Genomic DNA, 21,909 nt, shown 5'->3' with positions numbered 1-21,909 from the left:
CATTGAATTTTTTTCTTTCCTTCATGCTTCACTCTCTTAAGTTTGCCCTTTCCTTTGCCTCCTCTTCTGATTACTGTGCTCTTCTTCTCTGCTAAGCCTTAGTATTGCTTAACCACTGCCGTCTTCTAAATTCCCATTTACACCTCAACCCAAGCTAGTATGGCTTTTGCCATTTTGCTTCCAGCACTCCACTGAAAGTAACCTCCTAATGGTCACATCTAAAGGCTTTTCAGTCTCCATCATACTTAAACTTTCAGCAAAGATGGCAATTTTATGAGTTGTGAGAATCAAATGAGATCAAGTATGTTTAATATCCAAAAAAAGCAGGGTTAAAAAAAAAAATCTATTGCCGTTGAGTTGATTCCAACTCATAACAACCATATAGGACAGAGTAGAACTGCCCTGGAGAGTTTCCAGGGAGTGCCTGGTGGATTCAAACTGCTGACATTTTGGTTAGCAGCCGTAGCTTGAAGGAGGGTAAGCATTCAATAAACATTAGCTCCCTACTGTCCTTACTCTTATACTATCACCCATCTCTACTCTTGAGCATTACTTATATTCTGATGTCTTTTGTTTAGTTAGCCCAGACCATTTTCCTCAGTACCACAATGATGTTTCCACTTAAAAACCTCAGACTCCACATCCAAAACCAATTCTTTACCCTTCAAACTTGCCTGTTCACCTCCCTTGTTGGTTATCTTGTTTAGGATTACACCCACTATTTAATCAACTGCAACAGGTTTTTGTTATTTTTTTTTTTTAATCTAATTATCCAACAGTTTAAAAATAAAAGAGCCAAAGGAATGAATAGGCAAAATCACAAAAACATTTTTCATTTTGAAGTCAACTGTCCTACTGTTTGATTTCTTCTGCTGTCTACCTACCATCCACCAAATTAAATTATTCTTGAAGTCCATTCAGTTCTAACTTCAAAATAGCTCTTGGTTTTGTTTGCATTCCTACAGCTGCTAGGGCAGGCCCTCAGTCCCTCTCTCATAAAGTACTGTCATATTTTTGAACTGATCTCCAATTTTTTTCTCTCTCCCTTTTCTGTTCACACTCCATGGAGTCTCCCATTATCCTTCCTTACATACAAGTCTGATAATGTCACTCCCCATTCAGAGGCATAGGTGGTCTTCCATTGCTCACAGAGTCAAGTCTTACACTGTTTAGACCAGTATTCAAAGCTTTTCATAATCTTTTCCCCTTTACCTACCTCTTTCCCTCATCCCCTCCTTATCCCGCTATATACCCTCTCTTCTAATTAGTCTGCTTGGAATTCTCTGACCCTGTCTTGAACTCACCAACATCCAGGTCTTGTACATACTTTTACTTTGATTGTGTGGCAAACACTTCTCTTTCCAAACCACTGCTCAGATGCCGTCTCCTCTGTGAAGCTTTCTCCTGTTTGCCTGGCAAAAATCGACCACTCCTGTTTTATTCTTCACAGTAATCTGTTCACATCTCCATCTCCATGCTAATCAGTTTTCATATTATATTAGCATTTGATATTTGTAGCTCTTTCGCTATTAAATTAGAAGCTCCTTGAGGGCAGAACCCCTGTCTTACTCCTGTCTTTGAGTTCCACAGAGATGACTTCAGTAAGTTTCTGGTGAATGAAATCTGATACTATAGGAAAGTTTGGAGTTGACCTCCTCCTGCAATACTGTATGACCTTGACATGAACATATATCATTGGAAAATACATTGGGCCCCTGTACTTACAATTCCATTTGACTGCATTCAGCCTGTTTTGAAAGGTCTGTTTCTCAGTATCTAAAAGTGTTTAGAATTTTATATCCCAGATTGTTGCTGGAAATAACACTGAGCATTAATAAGAAGTATATGAAAACCCATTTAAAAAATTAAGACTATTACTGCTTTTCGTGAAAGAAGAATATATAATCTACACATTTACTGTAGAATTTTTAAAAAATACAAAGAAACAAAATCAAAATATCAAAGTACCCATGATCTATGTATGTATTCCAGAACAATCATTGTAAAGACCTCAGTAAAGATCCTTTCAGTCCGTCTTCTCTACAGATACTGACATGACTTTGAATTTATGATATGCCAATATGATTTTATAACTCACTCTTTTTGATTGGACAGTGTATTTATCACTTTAATAGTTTTTTTATAGAGACAGCTGTGTTAAACATGTACTGTAATTTGTTTATCTAATTCCCTCATGTTGGACATTTGTTTCTGTCTTTTTGGTAACTATAATGTGATTACTGTCTTTAGTTAAGTCCTTGAGTGAAGCCTCTTCTCAAACCTTTGACCTGTTCCAATGCCCTGTCCCATCAGTAGATGACTTCTGTTTCTCATCATCCTGCCACTCCCCTAATGATGCACGCATTACAGATACCTGTGGCTCCACAGATCTCATCCCAGAGCTTCAGACCATATATCTAAGTATCTGTTCCTGCAGATTTTTATGGCCTAAGTGTCACTCAGAGTGATACACATATCCTCAGTCATAAAGGCACTTTCGTAGTTCCAACAGCCACTTTCTCTCGCCTATATTACAATAATGGTCCACTAAGTAGTCTTGTTGCCTTTAGCTCTGCCCCTTCCTCAAAGTAATCTCCCTCAGACTGAGCAGAGACATCTTCCTAAAATGCAATTCTGATCAAGTCTTTCCACTGCTTAAAACCTCTCAGTGGCTTCCCATTTCCCTTAGACTGAAGGTGATATTACTGAATGTATCAATCAAGGCCTTTTGTGATTTGATCCCTGCACACCTCCCACCCTCATCCTTTGCCCCTCCCCTCCTCGCAGTCTGTGTCATCTTCACTAACTTTCTTCCAGTTCCTAGAATGACCAGTTTTCTTGCTCACCTCCAGATCTTTGTACATACTGTTCCATCTTCTTTGAACACTCTTACTGTTCTTACTCATGGCAACCCCATATACAAAAGAATGAAATGCTGCCTGGTCCCATGTCATCATCATGATCACTGGCATACTTGAGTCCATTGTTGCCTTCTAACCTAGGGGGCTGGTTGTCCAGCACTATATCTAACGATATTTTGTTGTGGTTCATAGGATTTTCCTTGGCTAATTTTTAATTTTTAAAAGTAGATTGCCAGGCCTTTCTCCCTAGTATGTCTTAGTCTGGAAGCTCTGCTGAAAACTTGTTCACTATGGTTGACTTAATTGGTATGTGAAATACTAGTGGCATAGCTTCCAGCATCGTAGCAACACACAAGCCACCACAGTATGACAACAGATGGTTGGTGGTGAGCACCCTTACCCCTTCTCCTTTTACATCTAACTCCTATACATCCTTTAGGACTAAGATTAAATGGCAGGTCCTTCTTACAGAATCTTTCCCTGATATTCTAACTCTGTGATAGGGATCCAATTCTGTGTGTTGCCGCAACACATCCTCTGTCATGCTGACTCAGTAACATTGCACTGTCACTGCATATTTAATGAATTGTTTTCTCCTCCACTAGACTATAGTTTTAGTTAGACCACAAGCCACTTCAGGCAAGGGCTGTATTTATTTTATTTAGCTGAATTTTTAACAAAGTGTTTGAGTCCTCTTTCTACTGCTGACTAGCAAACAATTCCAAAACGTGGTCACCTAAAACAACCATTTAATTTTGCTTACAATCATGGATCAGGAATTCCTTAAGGACTTGGCTCTGTGATTCATCTCAGGTTCATGTGATTTCACCTGGACTGTTGGGGTTAGAAGATTCATTTCCAAGTTTGCTTCTTCACTCGTATGTCTGATGTCTCAGTGCTCCTTCTCTCTCTTTCTACATAGTGTCCCATCCTCCTGGGACTCAGCACATAGCCCGAGCTTCTCATAACATGGGGGGCTACTGGGTATTAGCACTTCTTACGTAGCAGCTGGCTTTGAAGAAGGCAGGAAGAGGAAGTTGCCTGGCCAGTTTAGAGCTACCCCCAGCCTGGCAAACCCTTACTTCTGCCATATTCGATTGCTCAAAGCAGTCACAGGGTCTACACAGACTCAATAAGGGGTGGAAATAACCTCCCTCACTTGGTGGGAGAATGGCAAAATCACATTCCAGAAGACCATTTTGGATTGGAGAAATTGTTACGGGCATCTTTGCAAAATTCAGCCTGCCACAATCTGATGCGTACTTAGCTTTCATTACGTACATAGGCCTTCTGATTGAACCCTTACAGATCTTAAAGGATAAAGCATTCTGAGCTCTTGCTCTTTGAACTCAGAATCTTGTAGTCTTCAGCGTAGTGCGTGTTCAGTAAATGTTGTAAGAATGAATACACGTTATTTCTCTTATGTTTATGTTTATTGATTAGGGGCACATATACTGTGCTGCATTAACGGAAAAATTACTGGACAAAAAAAACCATTATAATATAGCAACATTTAATTATGTAAATATTTGTGACTTGTATTGCCAAGGAAATTGTGACTTTGGCATATTAATGAGATCCTAGCATATTTTTGTTTAAAATCAGTTACATACATAATTGAAATCTTTTCTCTCTTTTTTCAGATAATATCTATGAAAATAATATAATGAAACATATTTACACTGTTGCATTTACTCCAGGAGATTTAGTAAAATTCTCCTGAAAAGTAAAAATCATTTTTCATTTATGTAATACATTTCCTGGTGTTTTATTAATGTAGACAGAAATTGAATATGATATAGCTAGAAGGAAAAGAAAGTAAAAAGGCAAAGGAAAATTAAATACCCTGTCTATTTATAAACTGTGTAATGGTTAATTACACAAAATACTGATGCTACATCCATTTTGGAAACAAATCTCAAAGGTACACATTTTCTCCCTTTTGACTTCCACCTAGTAAATGCTCGGTGGTGAACTGTATAAATACCTGCTTCCCTAAACTAATGACACTGTTTCTTTTTTCTCTTGAACATATTTATGAAGGCGTCATTTTTGCAGACGCCTAGAGTGTTGTGATTCGTAGTCATAGACTTGTGCGTTCTTGCAGAAGATGTTGAAACCCCTCAGGGAGGAAAATCTAGAGCATTGAGGCTCATTTACAGCAAGTCTCACTTGAGTGCAGCATCTTGAAATGGCTTTTTGTTTCCAAATAGAATATATTATATATCTCAAATTGTACATGTTTATCACACATTCCCTGGGCTTGCCTTATTTACAGATGGTTTGAATAAATTTTTCTGTCTTGCCTCAATATTTGCATGGGGTGGTAGTAGTTAAAAGCCAGCCCTTGTTTAACATGACGTTTTTGTTCTACAGAATGTGAATTTCCCAAACACAACAATGCTGGTGTCATTTCATAGTGCAGTTGGCCGTTCAGCATCCCTTTATTGATGGTCAAAATATTCCCCTTTGTGCTAAAATGTCTTGCACACCTATAAAGAAAAAGAAGTTTCTTACTCAAAAGGCGAGCTGAGAGCCTGGTTTTCCAATGAAAAGAGAAGCCAGAAATCCTCCTGTGTGACCTGGCACTAACTGCCTAGCCATCCTGAGCTTTGGTTTCCTCTTGGCAAAAATGAGATATTAAAAGGATTAGACAGCTTACACAGGTCTAACCCACTGCTGTTGAATTGATTCCGACTCATAGCGACCCTATAGAACAGAGTAAAACTGCCCGCATAGGGTTTACAGGGAGCAGCTGGTGGATTCGAACTGTGGACCTTTCTTGGTCAGCGGCCAGACTCAACCACTGCATCACCAGGACTCCTACACACGTTTACCCGTAAACCAATCAAACCCGTTGTTGTTGGTCTGTTCTGACTCATAACGACCCTATAGGACAGAGTAGAACTGCCCCATAGGGCTTCCAAGGAGTGCCTGGTAGATTCAAACTGCCGACCTTTTGGTTAGCAGCCATAGCTCTTAACCACTACGCCACCAGGGTTTCCTCTACACAGGTCTAGCACATACTAAGTGCTCAATAAACCGTAGCAATTATCACTTAAAAAAAAAAGTTTCTTACAGTGTTTTGGAGGTGCATGCTGACAAAGACTGTAGATTGACTTTTCAGTTGGTATTTTATTGCATTCCAAATGAAACAATGGTTTTGCTCCTTGTGTGTAACATAGTGCATTTTGAAATAGTTATCCATTTTACTCTCTGAAATAACTTCAGCTTTGGCACATTCTTCATAGTTCTTTCAGTGTCACATACACATGCATAAAAACCACCCAAAAATGAAAAAGAATCCATTATCTATTGAAGAACCATATATATGTAATGATAGCGTTCATAGAAGGAAGATCATAACCTTTGAGTCAAATTTTAGATTCAATTCTGGATTTGAAACCTGCTAGCTTTGGGAACTTCAGCAAGGTCCTTAATTCCTCTGAATTTCCATATCCTCATCTGTAAAATGAGAATCAAAATACTTACCTCAGCAAGTAAAATATACTTAGCTACAAAGTTGATGCTCAATAAATGACTGAATTATATTTTTATACTCATTTTTTAATGCTTTAGGTTTGTGTTTAAAAAAAAAAAAAGTTTATTAAAGTGTCTTAATTCATTGGGGTAAAATCACAAAGCATTTTTTTTTCCTCAAACAACTGCCATTCCCACCCTAAAAATGGTGGTGTGGTGTGGAACTTCCCATTCCCTTTCTGGAGGAGGCCCCTTATTAGATCCTGGCCAGATCCCATACATTTGTTTTGTAATTTGTTTGCTCTTAATGTAATACCCAGTCCTATTAATTAAAAAAAAATTTAATCATGCATTCCAAGACATGCCTGCAGATTACAGCATTCAGTGGCTATGATTGCATAGAGTAAGGGAGGTATGTTCTGCTTTTAACACCTCCCACTTTCTCCTTTTCCAGGTACATTCTCCTAGATGCTAAGGCAGGAAAGAAAAAACAAACAAATAAAAAGGGTAAAATGAACAAGAATCCAGTCTTCTCCTTGGTTAGGCCTAACGACTAATCGGTCTCATTGTTATACTCTATGAGTATCACAGGAGTGGGAGAAGGGTTTGGCTCCAACCTAACCCATCACTGATGAACGCTTCACTCTGAGGCTGCACTGCTAGGCATTTGTAGGCCCTGAACAATTTAGCCACATCTGCAAATGGACTGCCAGCCCATGCCCTTCATTCCATATCTCTCCTAGCTTCCCGGCCTGTGGCTATCCCAAGGAGATGCTAGGCCCTATTCTTATTTACCCTCCAAAACCAGTGCTCAGCTTGGCAGACTTGCGTGGAATCTATCCTCTCAGGAGCATGGAATTTTTCAGCTGAGAGTCCCCAATTAAGTCATCTCTTCAGTGTTGCTCAGCCAGCACTGGGGCTGATTCAGCAAGTTCACTGACTAAGCAGTCTTTCAAGTAGTAAACACAGTATATCTTCCTTTATTTGCAGGCATTCTCCAAATTTAGTAGTTACTCTCTAGGCATTTTCCTCCTTTGGGAATAACTGCTTTGTCCATATCCTGTTTTCCCCTAATGTCCAAACACTCTGTACCTTCTCAGTCATATTATACATACTGTGTGTGGTAGTGATGAGTGGTGGTAGTAGAACAGTTACTTTTTAGTGTGTTGTTCCCTCAGTCTGTGGAGAGGTGGTTGAACCAGTTATTGGTAACTCTTTGAACTTAGATTGTGAGATGTTAATTCATTTTGTGCTCAGCTGTGGGCCTAAATTAGTTCCAGGACATCAGGAAAAATACCTTTGAGCTTTTTGTTAAACAGGTAAGTGGAATACCAATAAAAGTAATAGAGATGAAAATAGCTAATACCCGTTAGTGAAACTGAGAAGCAAGTAATTCAGAGAAAATTTGCGCATAGTTACCATACCTTTTTATTTTAATAAAATCTAAAGGAAATATGTGACATATACTGCATGTATACTTTTTAAACCTATGAAATACTATATGACTCCACTTGCTTGGAATGGCGGGAATAGGAATGAAGGAAAGGGAAAGAAACATGTTTATAGAGTAGTCTGTTTCAGGTCTATGTCTGCTGTCTTTGCGAATGAGAAGCTATCGATAATATTCCACACTGTTTTGGACAAATGCATAGGTGTATGTTTCCAAAAAAAAAATTATTACTTTCCCTTTTTTAAAATGGAATATAATCCAAATGTTAAAACATAAGATGGTTAGAGAACTGAGTACATTTCAGTTAAACTTGAATCAAAAGGTAGCATAGCCTCTGATTTTCAGGTAAATTTTTTACAACTCAAAGTAAAATTTAGATATACTCTGACTTCCAGTTTTTTTTTCTGAACATATTAATTCAACAGAAGGAAAGATCAAACCAGTTTGCTTGTGATTTCCTTGGTGAACTTATCCTTTTGTGTCTTAACAAGCTGAGTGAGCCAAGCCTGTTTGTTCCTCTTCATGCAGACGGCAGCCCGTGAGCCCTCCTCCACCCCCTCGGCCAATTTCCCCACCGCATACCTACGGCTACATTTCGGGACCCCTTGTCTCAGATATGGATACGGATGCGCCAGAAGAGGAAGAAGACGAAGCCGACATGGAAGTAGCCAAGATGCAAACCAGAAGGCTTTTGTTACGCGGGCTTGAGCAGACCCCTGCCTCCAGTGTCGGGGACCTAGAGAGCTCTGTCACCGGGTCCATGATCAATGGCTGGGGCTCAGCCTCAGAGGAGGACAACATTTCAAGTGGACGCTCCAGTGTTAGCTCTTCTGATGGCTCCTTCTTCACCGATGCTGATTTTGCCCAGGCGGTCGCAGCAGCAGCCGAGTATGCAGGTCTGAAAGTGGCACGACGTCAAATGCAGGACGCTGCCGGTGAGTCCTGTGCTTCTAACCGAGCTGGGAAAGAAAATTACTCTTCATGTGTATATGTTAGTCATTGATCATCTCCTGTGATCTTGTGTCCATTATGAAATACAACTGTTGTTACTGTCTCTGGTTTTACTCCCTAAGGAAATCAAGGTCCAAGAATCCAACAGAGTTTCATTTCTTCCTTGTTCTTGACAAGGCTTTCTAAATTTTATTTATTTATTTATATTTAATAAATCTTATGTAACATAAAGGGATCTGTGGTGGCGCAGTAGTTAAGAGCTTAGCTGCTAAACAAAAGGTCAGAAATGCAAATCCACCAGCTGCCCCTTGGAAACCCTATGGGACAGTTCTGCTGTGCCCTTACAGGTTAACTATGGGTCAGAATCGACTCCACAGCAGTGTTTTGTTTTTTTTTGTTTTTGTTTTTTTTTTGATGCAATGTGATAGAAACCTACCTGAAAACTAGGACTCCTCATTTTCAGCATGGTCAAAGCAGTTACATATAATATAGTATATTTATATATAGACAGAAAGAAAGAGCACAAATATAAAATACATATATAGTAAATATATGTATTTTCACCTAAATTGATATAAGTCTCTAGGTATGCATATGTCAATTGAATGAGGTGTACGTTATTCAATCTATAGTATACTTTTAAAAAGTAGAAAGGTACCAAAAGAAAATTCATTGTGGTAGTTCTCTAATTCCATTTAATTAAAAATTCTCTAGGAGAAATACATAACTACCCAGGCGTGGGACACTCAGCCATCAGAATATGACCCATTTTTCCTCAACCCCCATTCTCTTTAAGTCCTCCCATATTAGAATATGTATTAAATTTAATTGAGAAGGTTAAAGGATGTTTTAAAGACCCTGGTGGCACAGTTAATCACTAGGCTGCTAACTGAAAGGGTGGCAGTTCAAACCCAGCCAGCGGCTCCTCGAGAGAAAGACCTGGTGATCTGTTCCCCTACAGATTACAGCCTAGAAAACCCCATGGGGCAGTTCTGCTCTGTCACGTGGGGTCACCAGGAGTTACTACACCGTCTACTAACAACAGTATCAGGGATGTTTTAATAAGCATATCTATTAAGCATAAATGTTCAATATTTAAAGTAGACATTTTTTAATATAAAAATTGGGAGAACAGATTAATTCAAATGCTTATTTTTTTCTTTGTATTTTCCCTTTTCATTGCCATAAGCCCGTTTTCAACTGCCATATATCCGTCCTCAGGTTTTAAGCCATTTTTACTTAGCTCCTCCTTTCAACCCTTTTAGGAAAGTAGCTAATATGAGGAAGAAAATAATTTTAAATTTAAATCACATTTATTACATGACCTCCATTTCTGTAGAATTAATACAACATACTTACTCATAATCGTATACATATGGTATAATACGTATTTCTGTTACCCAAGAAAAAGGATGTGGTCAGCAAGAAAGAAAAGCATTTCAGAGAAAGAAAACGTTATAACAACAAATCAATCTTTGGTATTTTGTTGTTTTATTTTTCTTAGTTTATTATCACGTGAGTAGTTTTTCATGCTCTTTTCACATATTGGGTTATTTATTATTTTTTATCAGTATAAAATATATTCAAAGAAAATTTAACTTACATCATGAATAAAGCCATTTCTATACATTACTTTGTAAGAATGTGTTACAGGAGAAAAAAAAGTCTTAATATCTTCCAACCTATTCTTTAGAATGTATAATATGTTACAGAATGTATATTTATTTCAGCCAGGCCTACAGTTTATGAAATTCAGCCAAATTCCCCCCACTCCCTTTTTGGCAGCTACTAAATACAAAGAAATAACTATGCAAACTTAAATATCTCCCTCAATAAATAAATAACATCTAACTCTTATATAGCTTTTGTTTCTCCTTGTTTTTTAATTTTCTATTAAAAAAAAAGTGAGATTAAGCATCTTAAACTACTGCTTTCAGATTGCATTAAGGGTGTGTTTCAGTTCATTAAGTCAATGAAATGTAGAAATAAAGTTGAAAATTCATCTGTAAACGACCTTGTGCCTTAGGGTCTATGATCAGTGGATGGCCTTACACAGTAGAACGAATAGGCCCAGCCTCAGCCCTAATTCTCAACTTTCATGGCTATGTAACTTTAATTGTAATAGTTGCTGTCATAGCTAAAGAGAGTTTGGTTTAATATTTTATTATATTATAATTTAGTGGCACTCCTGGTTTTCATTTGGCTCATAATCATAATGAACCAAACATGCATTGGCCTCTGCCTATTAAATTGTTCTCTGCAGGAAAGGGCACTGCTTGTCCTGTGACTTTGTAGTTAATATGAATGAATAATCTCATTGTGTCTCACTTGGCTGCATTAATGTCTATTATTTAATATGCTTCAGTTAGCATCTTTAAATGCCTTGACTTCATAACTATATGTGGTTTCTCCTGTTTATAACCAAAGGACATATTGTCTAAGTCTGTTTGTAGTTTCTTGTGGTACAGCAGTAAAGTTCTGCATGTGTGGCTTTGGAATTTCTAGAAGCCAGAACAATGAAGGTTGAGCATAGGCCCATTCAATCTCACTGCCATTATACATTAAATACATATGTTGTGCCTGTTGTAATACAATGCCTATATAAGACATTCAGGGAATTTTTGAGAGCACAGAAATACACAATGCCTGATTAGTACATGCAATGACCAGTAATACCTGAAAATATTGTCCCTTCAAAAACAAATAACAAAAAACTACCTCTGCCACTGCTGAAAACCAAAAGAAATATTGCTTATGGAGTAAGATGATCTGTAAACTTACAGCCAAAAATATCCCCTGAAGTCTTCTTAAAGCCACATAATAGTTTAGTGAAGAATGTCTACCTTGAGCATTGTGCTGTTTTAAGATCTATCTACTTGGGATCAAACTGATAACAGCAACTCAAAAGATTAGATAGGAAACGAAGGGGGCAGGGAGCTTAAGTTAATGAGGAGGAACAACTGAGAAAAGGACGGTCAGAAGGGTTGGACAACTCGAAGAGTGTAATCAACATCATTGAATCTACAGACTGCTGAATTGCTATTATGTTCTGCTCTATATACTCCCAACAATAACAAAAACAACAACAACAAAAAGTAAATTCTATTTTTAAAAAATCCACTAGAAGTCTTTGGAGGGTTTACGTGAAGTATCCAGAACCAACAAGTAAATATCTTGAGACAGAGAAGGGGTGTACGTTAATTTTTGACAGGCCTAAATATGTGAGCTAGACCAATTTCCAGCTATTTGAAGAGGCAATACCTACGAATGTATTAAGCATTGGGAGTCTGCCTTGAAATGATAGCATAAATATATATTTAGTTAAAGTAAAGGAGGCAAAATTAGTCCTGTTCTTTCTTAGAACATGTGTCTTAAAGACTCTGGCTCTTTCCCTTGAGAAAGCAACAGACATTCCATTCATAAATATATTATGCAAAAATATAATTAATAGTTCAGTTTAAGCATAACGTTTAGGTTAAGCTAATTGCAAAAATAATTGGACGGTTCTTTAATAAATAGGTATCATAAACTTTTAACAGAATAAAAGGATTGTAGTTTAAAAAAAAAAAAAGTCTGAATTTTTTTTTTTTTTTCCCAGTAGAAAGGTAACTCAAGAGTAAGGAGAAAATTTTTTAGACTATTATTGCTAGAATATTGTAAGCATTAAAAAAAAAAGCTGGGGTGGTTTTTACAATAAAAACACTAAGGGTATTTTTAGCTTTGATATATTGTTCCTGTTGTTAATTATAATTCATTGATGTGTTTGGCTCTGATGTTTTTTCCTCAGGCCGCCGACATTTTCACTCATCTCAGTGCCCTAGACCCACAAGTCCTGTATCTACGGACAGCAACATGAGTGCTGCTGTAATGCAGAAGGCCAGACCAGCCAAGAAACAAAAGCACCAGCCAGGACATCTGCGCAGAGAGGCTTACACAGATGGTAAGTCCATTGAAATGGATGAAAACATCTATGGATCTTGCCTGTTTGCCCTGGCTCTCTTATCACTAGAAAATGCATCCACTGACATTAAAAATTACATTAAAAATTCATTACAAGAGGCCTCATATTACTTATACTAGTGAGCCACTCCATTTCTTGTCAAAAATCTCTAATCTTTGCAATTTTCCAATAAGCTGGTTATTTAATAAACTAAAACAATGTATACGTTTAATATTTTTAAGAAGCTATTTTATAGTTCTCCATAAATAGACATTACTATCATTGAAATAATGACACAGGATTAACCTTCATCAGGTTGGCTGATAAATCCTTCAAAGTGTCCTCTTGTTTTTCCTGTACAATTTTGCACTCAAATAAAAAAAATAGAAGACAATAAATATGTTTGAATTTTAATTCTAACTCTAGTAATGTTACAAACAGTTATTCCGTGCACCAAAAGGCAAATCGGATAATCTTCATGCCTTCACATAGGGTATTGACTCTTGCTGAGGAGGTCAGGCTCGTATTCTCAAGGGAGCATAGAAGCATAATGCAAACATTGTGATGTTGTCTAGAGAAAGCCTTTAATGAAAGTGCCTCAGGTGGCCCAGCATTTATTAAACTGCTACCTTCTCCTTTTATAAAAAAAAAACCCAAGGGCTTTGTTGGAAATTCATGTAAGATAAATTCTCTCACACTCACCCATCTTGTCAAGTTGGCTAAATTCACTAAAGGGGTGGAGGCAAGAAGGATATCGCAGGCACCATCCTCTACCGCCTGGTCCTCTGTAACCACAATCTGATTAGGACTTTCATTACCAGTCAGCAATTTTTCAAAAAGGGCGTCATTTGCCATTATCATATGAAAGCCTAATATTATAGATCGTTATCCAAGGTTACAAGGAGGGTTTTCTAAGGCACTTCTCCCTGTGATCCTGCCACTTGACAGAAAAATTTAATACAAAGCTCACAGCGTGATGAGCACAAGTAATTTTGCAATGAGTGGCTGTCCGTGCTATTATCTGTACTTTATTCTGAGTATTTTCTCTCACTAGCATCTATCTGATATTAGACTACATTAAATGCTGGCATGACACAGCGCACCTGGGCCTCCTGGCTTCTGCCCAGGACTCTTTTGTCAGTGAAACTGAGCTGTCAGAATATTATCAGATTTTGAAGGGTTATTACAGTGGCTTTGTGCGTGTTTGCTTCTGTGAAGGGACAAACACTAGGTGTAAATCCCCCAAACTCTCCTGGTAATTTTACATTTATGGGACCCCTGGAATGGCATTTTACAAGTTTTATAGCTGTTTTTGTTATCTGGAAGAGAGTGCTCCTAACTGAAAATAAAAAAACAAACAAACTGGCCAAACATCTAATCTTGATGTAAACACATCTAGGTTGAATACATAAGGGAGAAAGTCTGGCCTAAAGCATTGCGTAGGTCTTTCCGCCATTTATTTATATTTGTTTTAAGGGGGTTGACGCATTCAGTGAGGCTTTTTAAAAAATGCTTTAAATAATGTAAACATGCCAAGTTAAGCAGCATAGCATCACAGTTACAAATCACTCTACCCTTGATTGCTGGGATCTGTATTTATGGTCCCGCATTCTGCAGTACTTATTTCAGTGTGTTCAGTAATTAAATACAAATTCTAACTAATCCCTGAATAATAACGGTTAAACTGAATGATGAAGCACCCAGCTATTTTTTCAATTAATTTCAGTAATAACAGAGGAATATATTGAACTATGTGTAAAGTCAAAAAGATAATTTGAAATACTATTTAGATTTCTAATTGTTTATTACACAAAAGTGAATGTGCAAAATTACTTACTGTAATATACTCAAAAAATAAAAAACCCATTGCCATCAAGTCAATTCTGACTCGTAGCGACCCTGTAGGACAGAGTAGAGCCACCCCATAGAGTTTCCAAGGAGCAGCTGGTGGATTTGAACAGCTGACGTTTTGGTTAAGGCCATAGCTCTTAACCACTGCACCACCAGGACTCCGCTGTAATATAGAAGGCAGTAATTATTTTCTCTAAGTTGTAGAATAGGTAAAATGGAGAAATGATTAAAGATGTTTTAAATTATTGCTTTAACTTCTCTTCAATATTTTGATAACCAGCCATCTTTAAGTTAACCGTATTGTAATACACAGTCTTGAATTTAATCCTAGATGCTTACTGTTAGGTAGAAAAAAAAAAAGCTATGTGTTGTTTTATATATACCTAGTAATGCATATTAATTAATTAAAATCATGTAAATCCAGACAGTCCTTAATGCTCCAAATAAAAGCAACACACATACTCTTGCTAGCTGTTCTTCTGACGTGGAAACAGAAGTCATTTTCTCAAATTACTATACTGCATGTTTTGAGTCAGTATTCAGAGAACATTTCATGAAGAGACTCAATAGCAGAAATAATTTTGACAATTTGTTTAAAAAGAGGGAGAGAGGAAAAGAATGTAAGGAGCTGCCAATTATTAATATGTGAATTAAACATATTAGTAAGACATGGAGGGGGCATTTTTGTAATTTAATGGATAAAATTTATTAACCGCGATTGATGAATTTGATTATTGTCAATAGACTATAGGAACTGTATTCAGAATATGGTATATCAGTCCTGAGTTTACAGCGTGTTTACCTCATAAATGTTCAAGTTATGAATTTCTTTTGCGGATTTTCATAGACTGTATAAGGAAAGATAAAAAGTAGCCATATCTGAACTGATAAAGAGTAATTTGGTATGATCCTTGTTAGTCAGCCCCTCATCCTGGACATTTTGGCCATACCTTGCTTTGTAGATAAATATTAGACCTCAGAAACATCCAGGGGATACTCAGTGTAAAATAGACTTCTTCGTGCTACTCTAATTTTTTATTAATTTTTTAAAAATATTTGCAGCTTACAAGTCTAACTCAGATGAAGGATAAGATTAAAATATATGAATATTTATCAGTCAGCATCTTACCGAGTTAAAGCCAAGCATAAGTGCATTTCTAGGGCCTTCTAATAGATTCATCCCACCCCCTCTTTTCAACCCTTCCGATGCATTTACATACTTGATTTAAAAACCAAATCTAGATTATTTCTTCAGCCCTACTTTTCATAAATTATAAATTCACCACCCTCTACGGAATGATGTTATTTTGACTTGATTTATCATTAATTACTAGGTCTTGGGACTTTAAGCATTTAAATAAATAGAGTGCTAGATCTCTACAGCGAGTTAATGCCTGTGGAATTGCCTGCATGCACATGTTCTTATGAGTTACTTTATATGCATTATACAGTTATTTGGACATTACTGTGTAAGGAATGGATGTTTATATGATTATATAAAGACAGAGTCTACAGATATATATAACAGGTCCACAGTTCCCACTGTTAAATCCAATTTGAGCTATTAGTGGTATGAACTGGGTAACAGTACTATGTATCAGTATATGAAATATAAAATTGTTTGTACTATGGTAAATCCCTGGCTTGATTTGGAAATTATTTTATAATGCAGAAGAAAGAATTTACTTGGTAATATGTTTATGTGAGAAATCAAATCTTCCAGCATTTCCCTCTCTTTGTCAATCAGATAAAGGAACGGTTATACATAGGTGTTTAGAACTCTTGAAATTGCCATTGGTTTCTCTTCTTCTTTTCTACCTATGTTATAGATAATACAGAACTTCTGGTAACAGAGTTTGTCTAGAGAGTCAGATATTCCCCAGACTTTGTATGATCTTATGATACGTGTATGATCAATCTTATGATAGTGACAGCTTTGATCCTGATAAGCCTAGATATTTTGTGATGATAATGGTAGTCATAAGCTTCCTGATAATCTATATCTGCAGTACCAAGTGAGCCAGCAGTCACTGACTCCTGCTTCCAGGTACGCTCTGAGTTAGACATTGCTTCTCCTCTTGACAGTCCCAGGCTAAGCCTTGGGTCTCTTGGCTTTAGGCCACTCAGTACAGTCTGTCTTCTGACGATCTCATTTTCTAACTCAAATAAAGGAGGGCTCTGAAGATAGTACTTTAAAAAAAAGTATTGTTTTATAAAAATCCATGAAAGTAGTAAATAAAAAGGGAAAATATATGCTGGTGACAGTATTATAAGACAAGACGTTTGATTTTATGGAATCAGGGCAAAAATCAGTGCTGTTGTCTGTGACTCCAGCCACTATTTTAGCTAAAATTTTGAGGCTTTTTAACACTATGAAACTAGAACATGGTGAGCTATAAAAACTAACCAAAAAAAAAAATACAAGTTAAAGTTTGACCACTTTGTGGCTTTTATGACAATAGGGCCTTAAAATCGCTGGTACTAAGATAGCAACTCCAGTGCTCTGCTTTTAAAGACCATGTAATAAACTCTAATGCCTTACTTTTAATACATAATGTCAAAAGAGAGTAAGTTTCACAAAAAATTTATGACTGTGTATAGTACAAAAACAGATACATTCTTTAAAAAAATAGGAATGAAAGTGAAAATGGCAGACACAAAGGCCACATATTATATGATTTCATTTATTTGATATGTCCAGAATAGGCCAATCTGTAGAGATAGAAAGGTTAGTGGTTACCAGGGGATGGGAAGTGACTGCTAATGGACATGGGTCCCTTTTTGGAGTGTTAAAATGTCTTGGAATTAGACAGTGGTGATGGCTGTACAACCTTGTAAATACACTAACGATCATTGAACTGTACACTTTAGAAGGGTGAATTCATGATATGTGAATTATGCCCAATTTAAAATCATGAGTTTCAAACTGTGTGTGTGTGTGTGTGTAACACTAGTTTAAAGCTGAGTGCTTCCTGGGACTTTTAATTTGCTATTGTGGTAAAAATTTTCAAGATGTAATTTTAATATGCAAGAGTTTCTCATTCATGCATAAATGAAAGTCAAAGAATCATTTTTAATAATAGCAAAATTTCTGAAAAGAACTGAAGTATTCCTTAGTAGGGACTGGCTAAATAAATAATCATATATCTGTAAAACAGAATACTATGGAACCTTTTCAAAGGAAGAGATAGATCGGTATACACTTATATGGAAATGTATACAATTACACCGGGAGGTGAGAAAAAATGCAGTGTCATTTATGTTCATAAAGAAGGAAGGATGTAGATTTGTGTGTGGTACATTTTGTCAGACGACCACTTACGACTGAGCAGGCAGGTAAAATGGACATTCCCAGATATGGCCATTTACATGGCTGATGATATAAGTGTTACACCCTGGAGTTACATGAATTGCCAGCCTGCTTTTTGTATGTAAACTTTTTCTAGAATGATGTATGGGAAACTATTCAAACTAATTTCTTCCAAATCATCTTTAGTGAGGATTTGACATGGAACTGAAGAGACATGTGGGGCCATGCTTTCCAGTTTGAACTGTTACGTCCTTTTGAGTTTTTTTTTATATGAATTTATTTTTTGAAAACTTAAGGGTAATTTTACATAATAAGCAATAGGTTTTTATAAATGATTTGTCAGTGACATATTCTATCACATAGATATTACCGTACAAACGTGAAAACATTGCCATTCCTGAAGATGCCGTTAAAAAATATAACTATGCTGATAATTTCCAAATCACTGTATCTTTGGTTTTGATTTCTCTTGAAATTCTGATTTTATGTATAACTTTCCGCTGGGCATCTACCTGGATAAACAAAAGGTCCCTCCCATTCACTTTTCTAAATCTGAACATATTCTCTTCCTTTGCAAACCATCTCTTCCTCATTCCTGCATTCTATATCTATCATCTGCATAGTCAACTACAGCAAAAACCCTAAAAGTCATCTTAGATTCCTTCTTTTCCCACCCCTCATATTCTATTGATCAGTTATATTAATAATATTGATTTTTACTTCCTTTATTTCTGTCAAACACAGCTTCTCTCCATCCCATAAACCACCGTTATACTTTCATCTGTACTCACCCAAACTATTTCTTAAAATAACCTCTTGGTCTGTTGGAGTCAAGCCTGCTTTTTAAATCCATCCTTCATACTAAAGCCAGAACAGTATGAAAATAGAACCTACTCATTCTTTCACTAACTTACCAAATATTATTTCTCTTCTCCCTGGAGTGTACATAAGGGTCACTGTATAAGATAGCACCATTTGATGAAAATAAATTTTCTAGATATCAAATTTTATGTCTAATGTCATTCTTAAATATTTCTATAGTATATTAAATTATAAAGATATTATATTATGTAGTAAATATTACATAATGTATATTATAACATGTTATGTATATATGTACATAAATGCATTCATATATTCATACAGATATACATACATATATTATCATATATTGTAAAAACTTGATCCATATTTATTCTAGTGATTATAGTGATTACCTGGTCTAAAAACTCTGGGTGCATTTATGGAGTAGAGAGATCCCATCATGGATGGTGGATTGTAAACCACCATGTGATAGAAGGAAATGGCATAAAGAACATTAAAGGAAACATTAGGCATCTAAGGGTATTAGTCCTGGTTCTGATTATATCTAACTTTGAAACTGAGAAATAATTTAAGGCCTATGTGCTTGAGCTTCCTTATCTACAAAATGAAAAGGGATTTAGGCTAGATCAAAGATGACAAATAGGTCTCAACTCAAGTGCCAACTTCAATCAATTTGAAGTGGCTGTCTGAAGAAGTAAGGGTTTACATCTGGCAACAGCAACATTATGCTGAAATCAATTAGTAAGGGCAGCCATCGTTGGGGGGCAGAGGAAGCTACAGCACATATGCCCAGTTTTAGCTATCCCAAGACTAGATAATCTCTAAATTCCAGCTCTATGACTTAATGGTTCTGTGCTAGATAACCAAGAGAGTGCATTAAAATTGGGGGCCTTTGTATTAGTTTTCTGGAGCTACCATAATGAAGTACCATAATTTCGGTGGCTTCTAATAACAGAAGTGTGTTGTCTCACACTTCTGAAGGATAAAAAAAAAAAAAAACCAAACCCACTGCCGTCCAGTCGATTCCGACTCATAGTGACCCTGTAGGACAGAGTAGAACTGCCACATAGGGTTTCCAAGGAGTGCCTGGTGGATTCAAACTGCTGACCTTTTGGTTAGCAGCCATAGCACTTAACCACTATGCCACCAGTGTTTCCGGACAGAAGTTAAAAATCAGGGCATCAGCCATGTTGATTTCTTCTAAGGAAGAAATGGTTCCATGCCTCTTTCCTAGATTCTGGCGATAGCTGGTGATCTGATTTTGTAGTTCCTTGGCTTGTAGGTCACTCCAATCTCTGCCACCATCTTCACATGACCATCTTCTTTCTGTGCCTCTGTGTCTGTGTCTCTTACTGTCTTTTATAAGGACACCACTCTATGCTGGATTATAACCTACTCTACTCCAGTATGACCTCATGTTAATTTAACTGATAACAGCTTCAAAGACTGTTTCCAAACAAGGTCATGCTCACAAGTACCTGGGGCCAGGATTTTGACATCTATTTTTAATTCAATCCATAACAGCCCTCTTATTCCTTATTTGCCTTCAGGTGTTCTAGTCCATTGAAGTTATTCCTGTCTCACAGTTGAATATAACTCCAGTGATCATCATAATATTTGACAATTTTGTAAGTGTCAGACATTTACAATATTTACAATATTTCTTTTTAGATCTTCCACCCCCTCCGGTGCCACCACCTGCTATAAAATCACCCACTGTTCAATCCAAGGCACAACTGGAGGTGCGGCCTGTAATGGTGCCAAAACTCCCTCCTGTAGAAGCAAGAACAGACAGGTCATCAGATCGAAAAGGAGGCAGCTACAAGGGGAGAGAAGTATTGGATGGAAGACAAGTTGCTGACATGCGAACAAATCCAGGTGATCTTAGAGAAGCACAAGAACAGCAAAATGATGGGAAAGGACGAGGAAACAAGGCAGCAAAACGAGACCTTCCACCAGCAAAGACTCATCTCATCCAAGGTACTCACTTATTCACCCACTGCCACTGCCGTCGAGTCGATTCCCCGACTTACTCACTTATTCAAGCAGTATGTAAATACAGATTGAACATATGTTTACAGGGAGCACTGCCGGGCTTTATAGGGTCATGTGAAAAGTCGTAAGATTAAAAGTTTGCTCTGTAATGATGGAGAAACAGGAATGTACCCAGATAATTTTAATACAGCTCATGCCAGTGGGTGACATTATACAAGACTTTCCTGGATAGGTGCTAATTGATTTGAACTTTAAAGGAAAAGCCTGATTTTAACAGGCTAAATAGGGAGAAGGGAATATCAGATATGGGACTTAGGTTGAGAAAAGATATGAAAATGTGAAAGTGAGTGTTTGGTGAGCCCTAGTTTTCATTTTGGGTGGTGAATAGGATGCAGGGGGCTAGGAATGTTAGTAAAAGATACAACTGAAAAGTTCATTGAGGCTGGATCAGAAAGACTTGCAATGCTATTCTAAAGAGTCAGGGATATAGGCAGCGGTGAGCCATCAGACAATTTTTAGCAGATCTGTGTTTTAGAAAAATTATGGGCAACACTGTACAGTGAAGAAAGATACTGGAAATCAGTAGATGAAAGTAGCAAATTAAGCTAGGAATAAAGTACAAAAATACTGAATTAAAATGGTGACGTGAATGAATGAGAGAACAGCTTGCACAAATATTTCAGATAGACCCAGTAAGACTTGGAGATTAATTGAATGTAAAAAGGTAAAACGAAATAATGGAGTTAAAAAGAAAAGTTACTCAAATGTTGACTAGTGACCCTGAATAACTAGTGGAACACACTTGTGTTGACCAATGCAGGACAAAAAAAAAAAAAAAACCACAGGGAAAAGGGTAGATTTCAAAAATTTGGAAACAGATTGTGGTGATGGTTGCACAACACGATGAATGCAATTAATGTCAGTGAATCGAACGTGTAAAAAATGTTAAATGGCAAATGTTTTGTTATATATATATATATTCACAATTTTTTTAAAAAAATGGAGGAAACCATTTCCATTGTGAATGAATTAAAGTGTTAACATAAGCACTGATGTGAAGAAAATCAATAAATATTTAAAGAATTGGGTTTAAAGATCTGAAGAAAGGTTTGAGAAGTGGGTTTAAGAACCAGCAGTACAGGTGATTGTGTGAATCACAAAGGCTAAATTATCAGCAGTAACATTCTGGTAAAGTTTTACCAGTCAGCTGTCTGGGAGTTAAAAACAAAACAAAACCCTGATTTGT

The 21,909-nt window shown here is 36.8% G+C and overlaps 1 protein-coding gene across 1 annotated transcript in view; it reads left to right on the top strand.

Moving 5' to 3' along the window:
• ROBO1 (roundabout guidance receptor 1) overlaps positions 1-21,909 on the top strand; it is a 1,245,354-nt gene that overhangs the window by 1,215,050 nt on the left and 8,395 nt on the right. Inside the window, exons 28-30 of the mRNA XM_049858153.1 lie at positions 8,320-8,726; positions 12,530-12,682; positions 20,340-20,648. Of these exons, the coding sequence (XP_049714110.1) occupies positions 8,320-8,726; positions 12,530-12,682; positions 20,340-20,648 (869 nt within the window). The remainder of the gene's footprint in view (positions 1-8,319; positions 8,727-12,529; positions 12,683-20,339; positions 20,649-21,909) is intronic.

The sequence above is a fragment of the Elephas maximus genome, chromosome 18, assembly GCF_024166365.1.
Source record: "Elephas maximus indicus isolate mEleMax1 chromosome 18, mEleMax1 primary haplotype, whole genome shotgun sequence".
Lineage (NCBI taxonomy): Eukaryota > Metazoa > Chordata > Mammalia > Proboscidea > Elephantidae > Elephas > Elephas maximus.
Note: the sequence above shows the minus strand (reverse complement) of the source record. Positions and strands in the feature narration are given on the sequence as shown.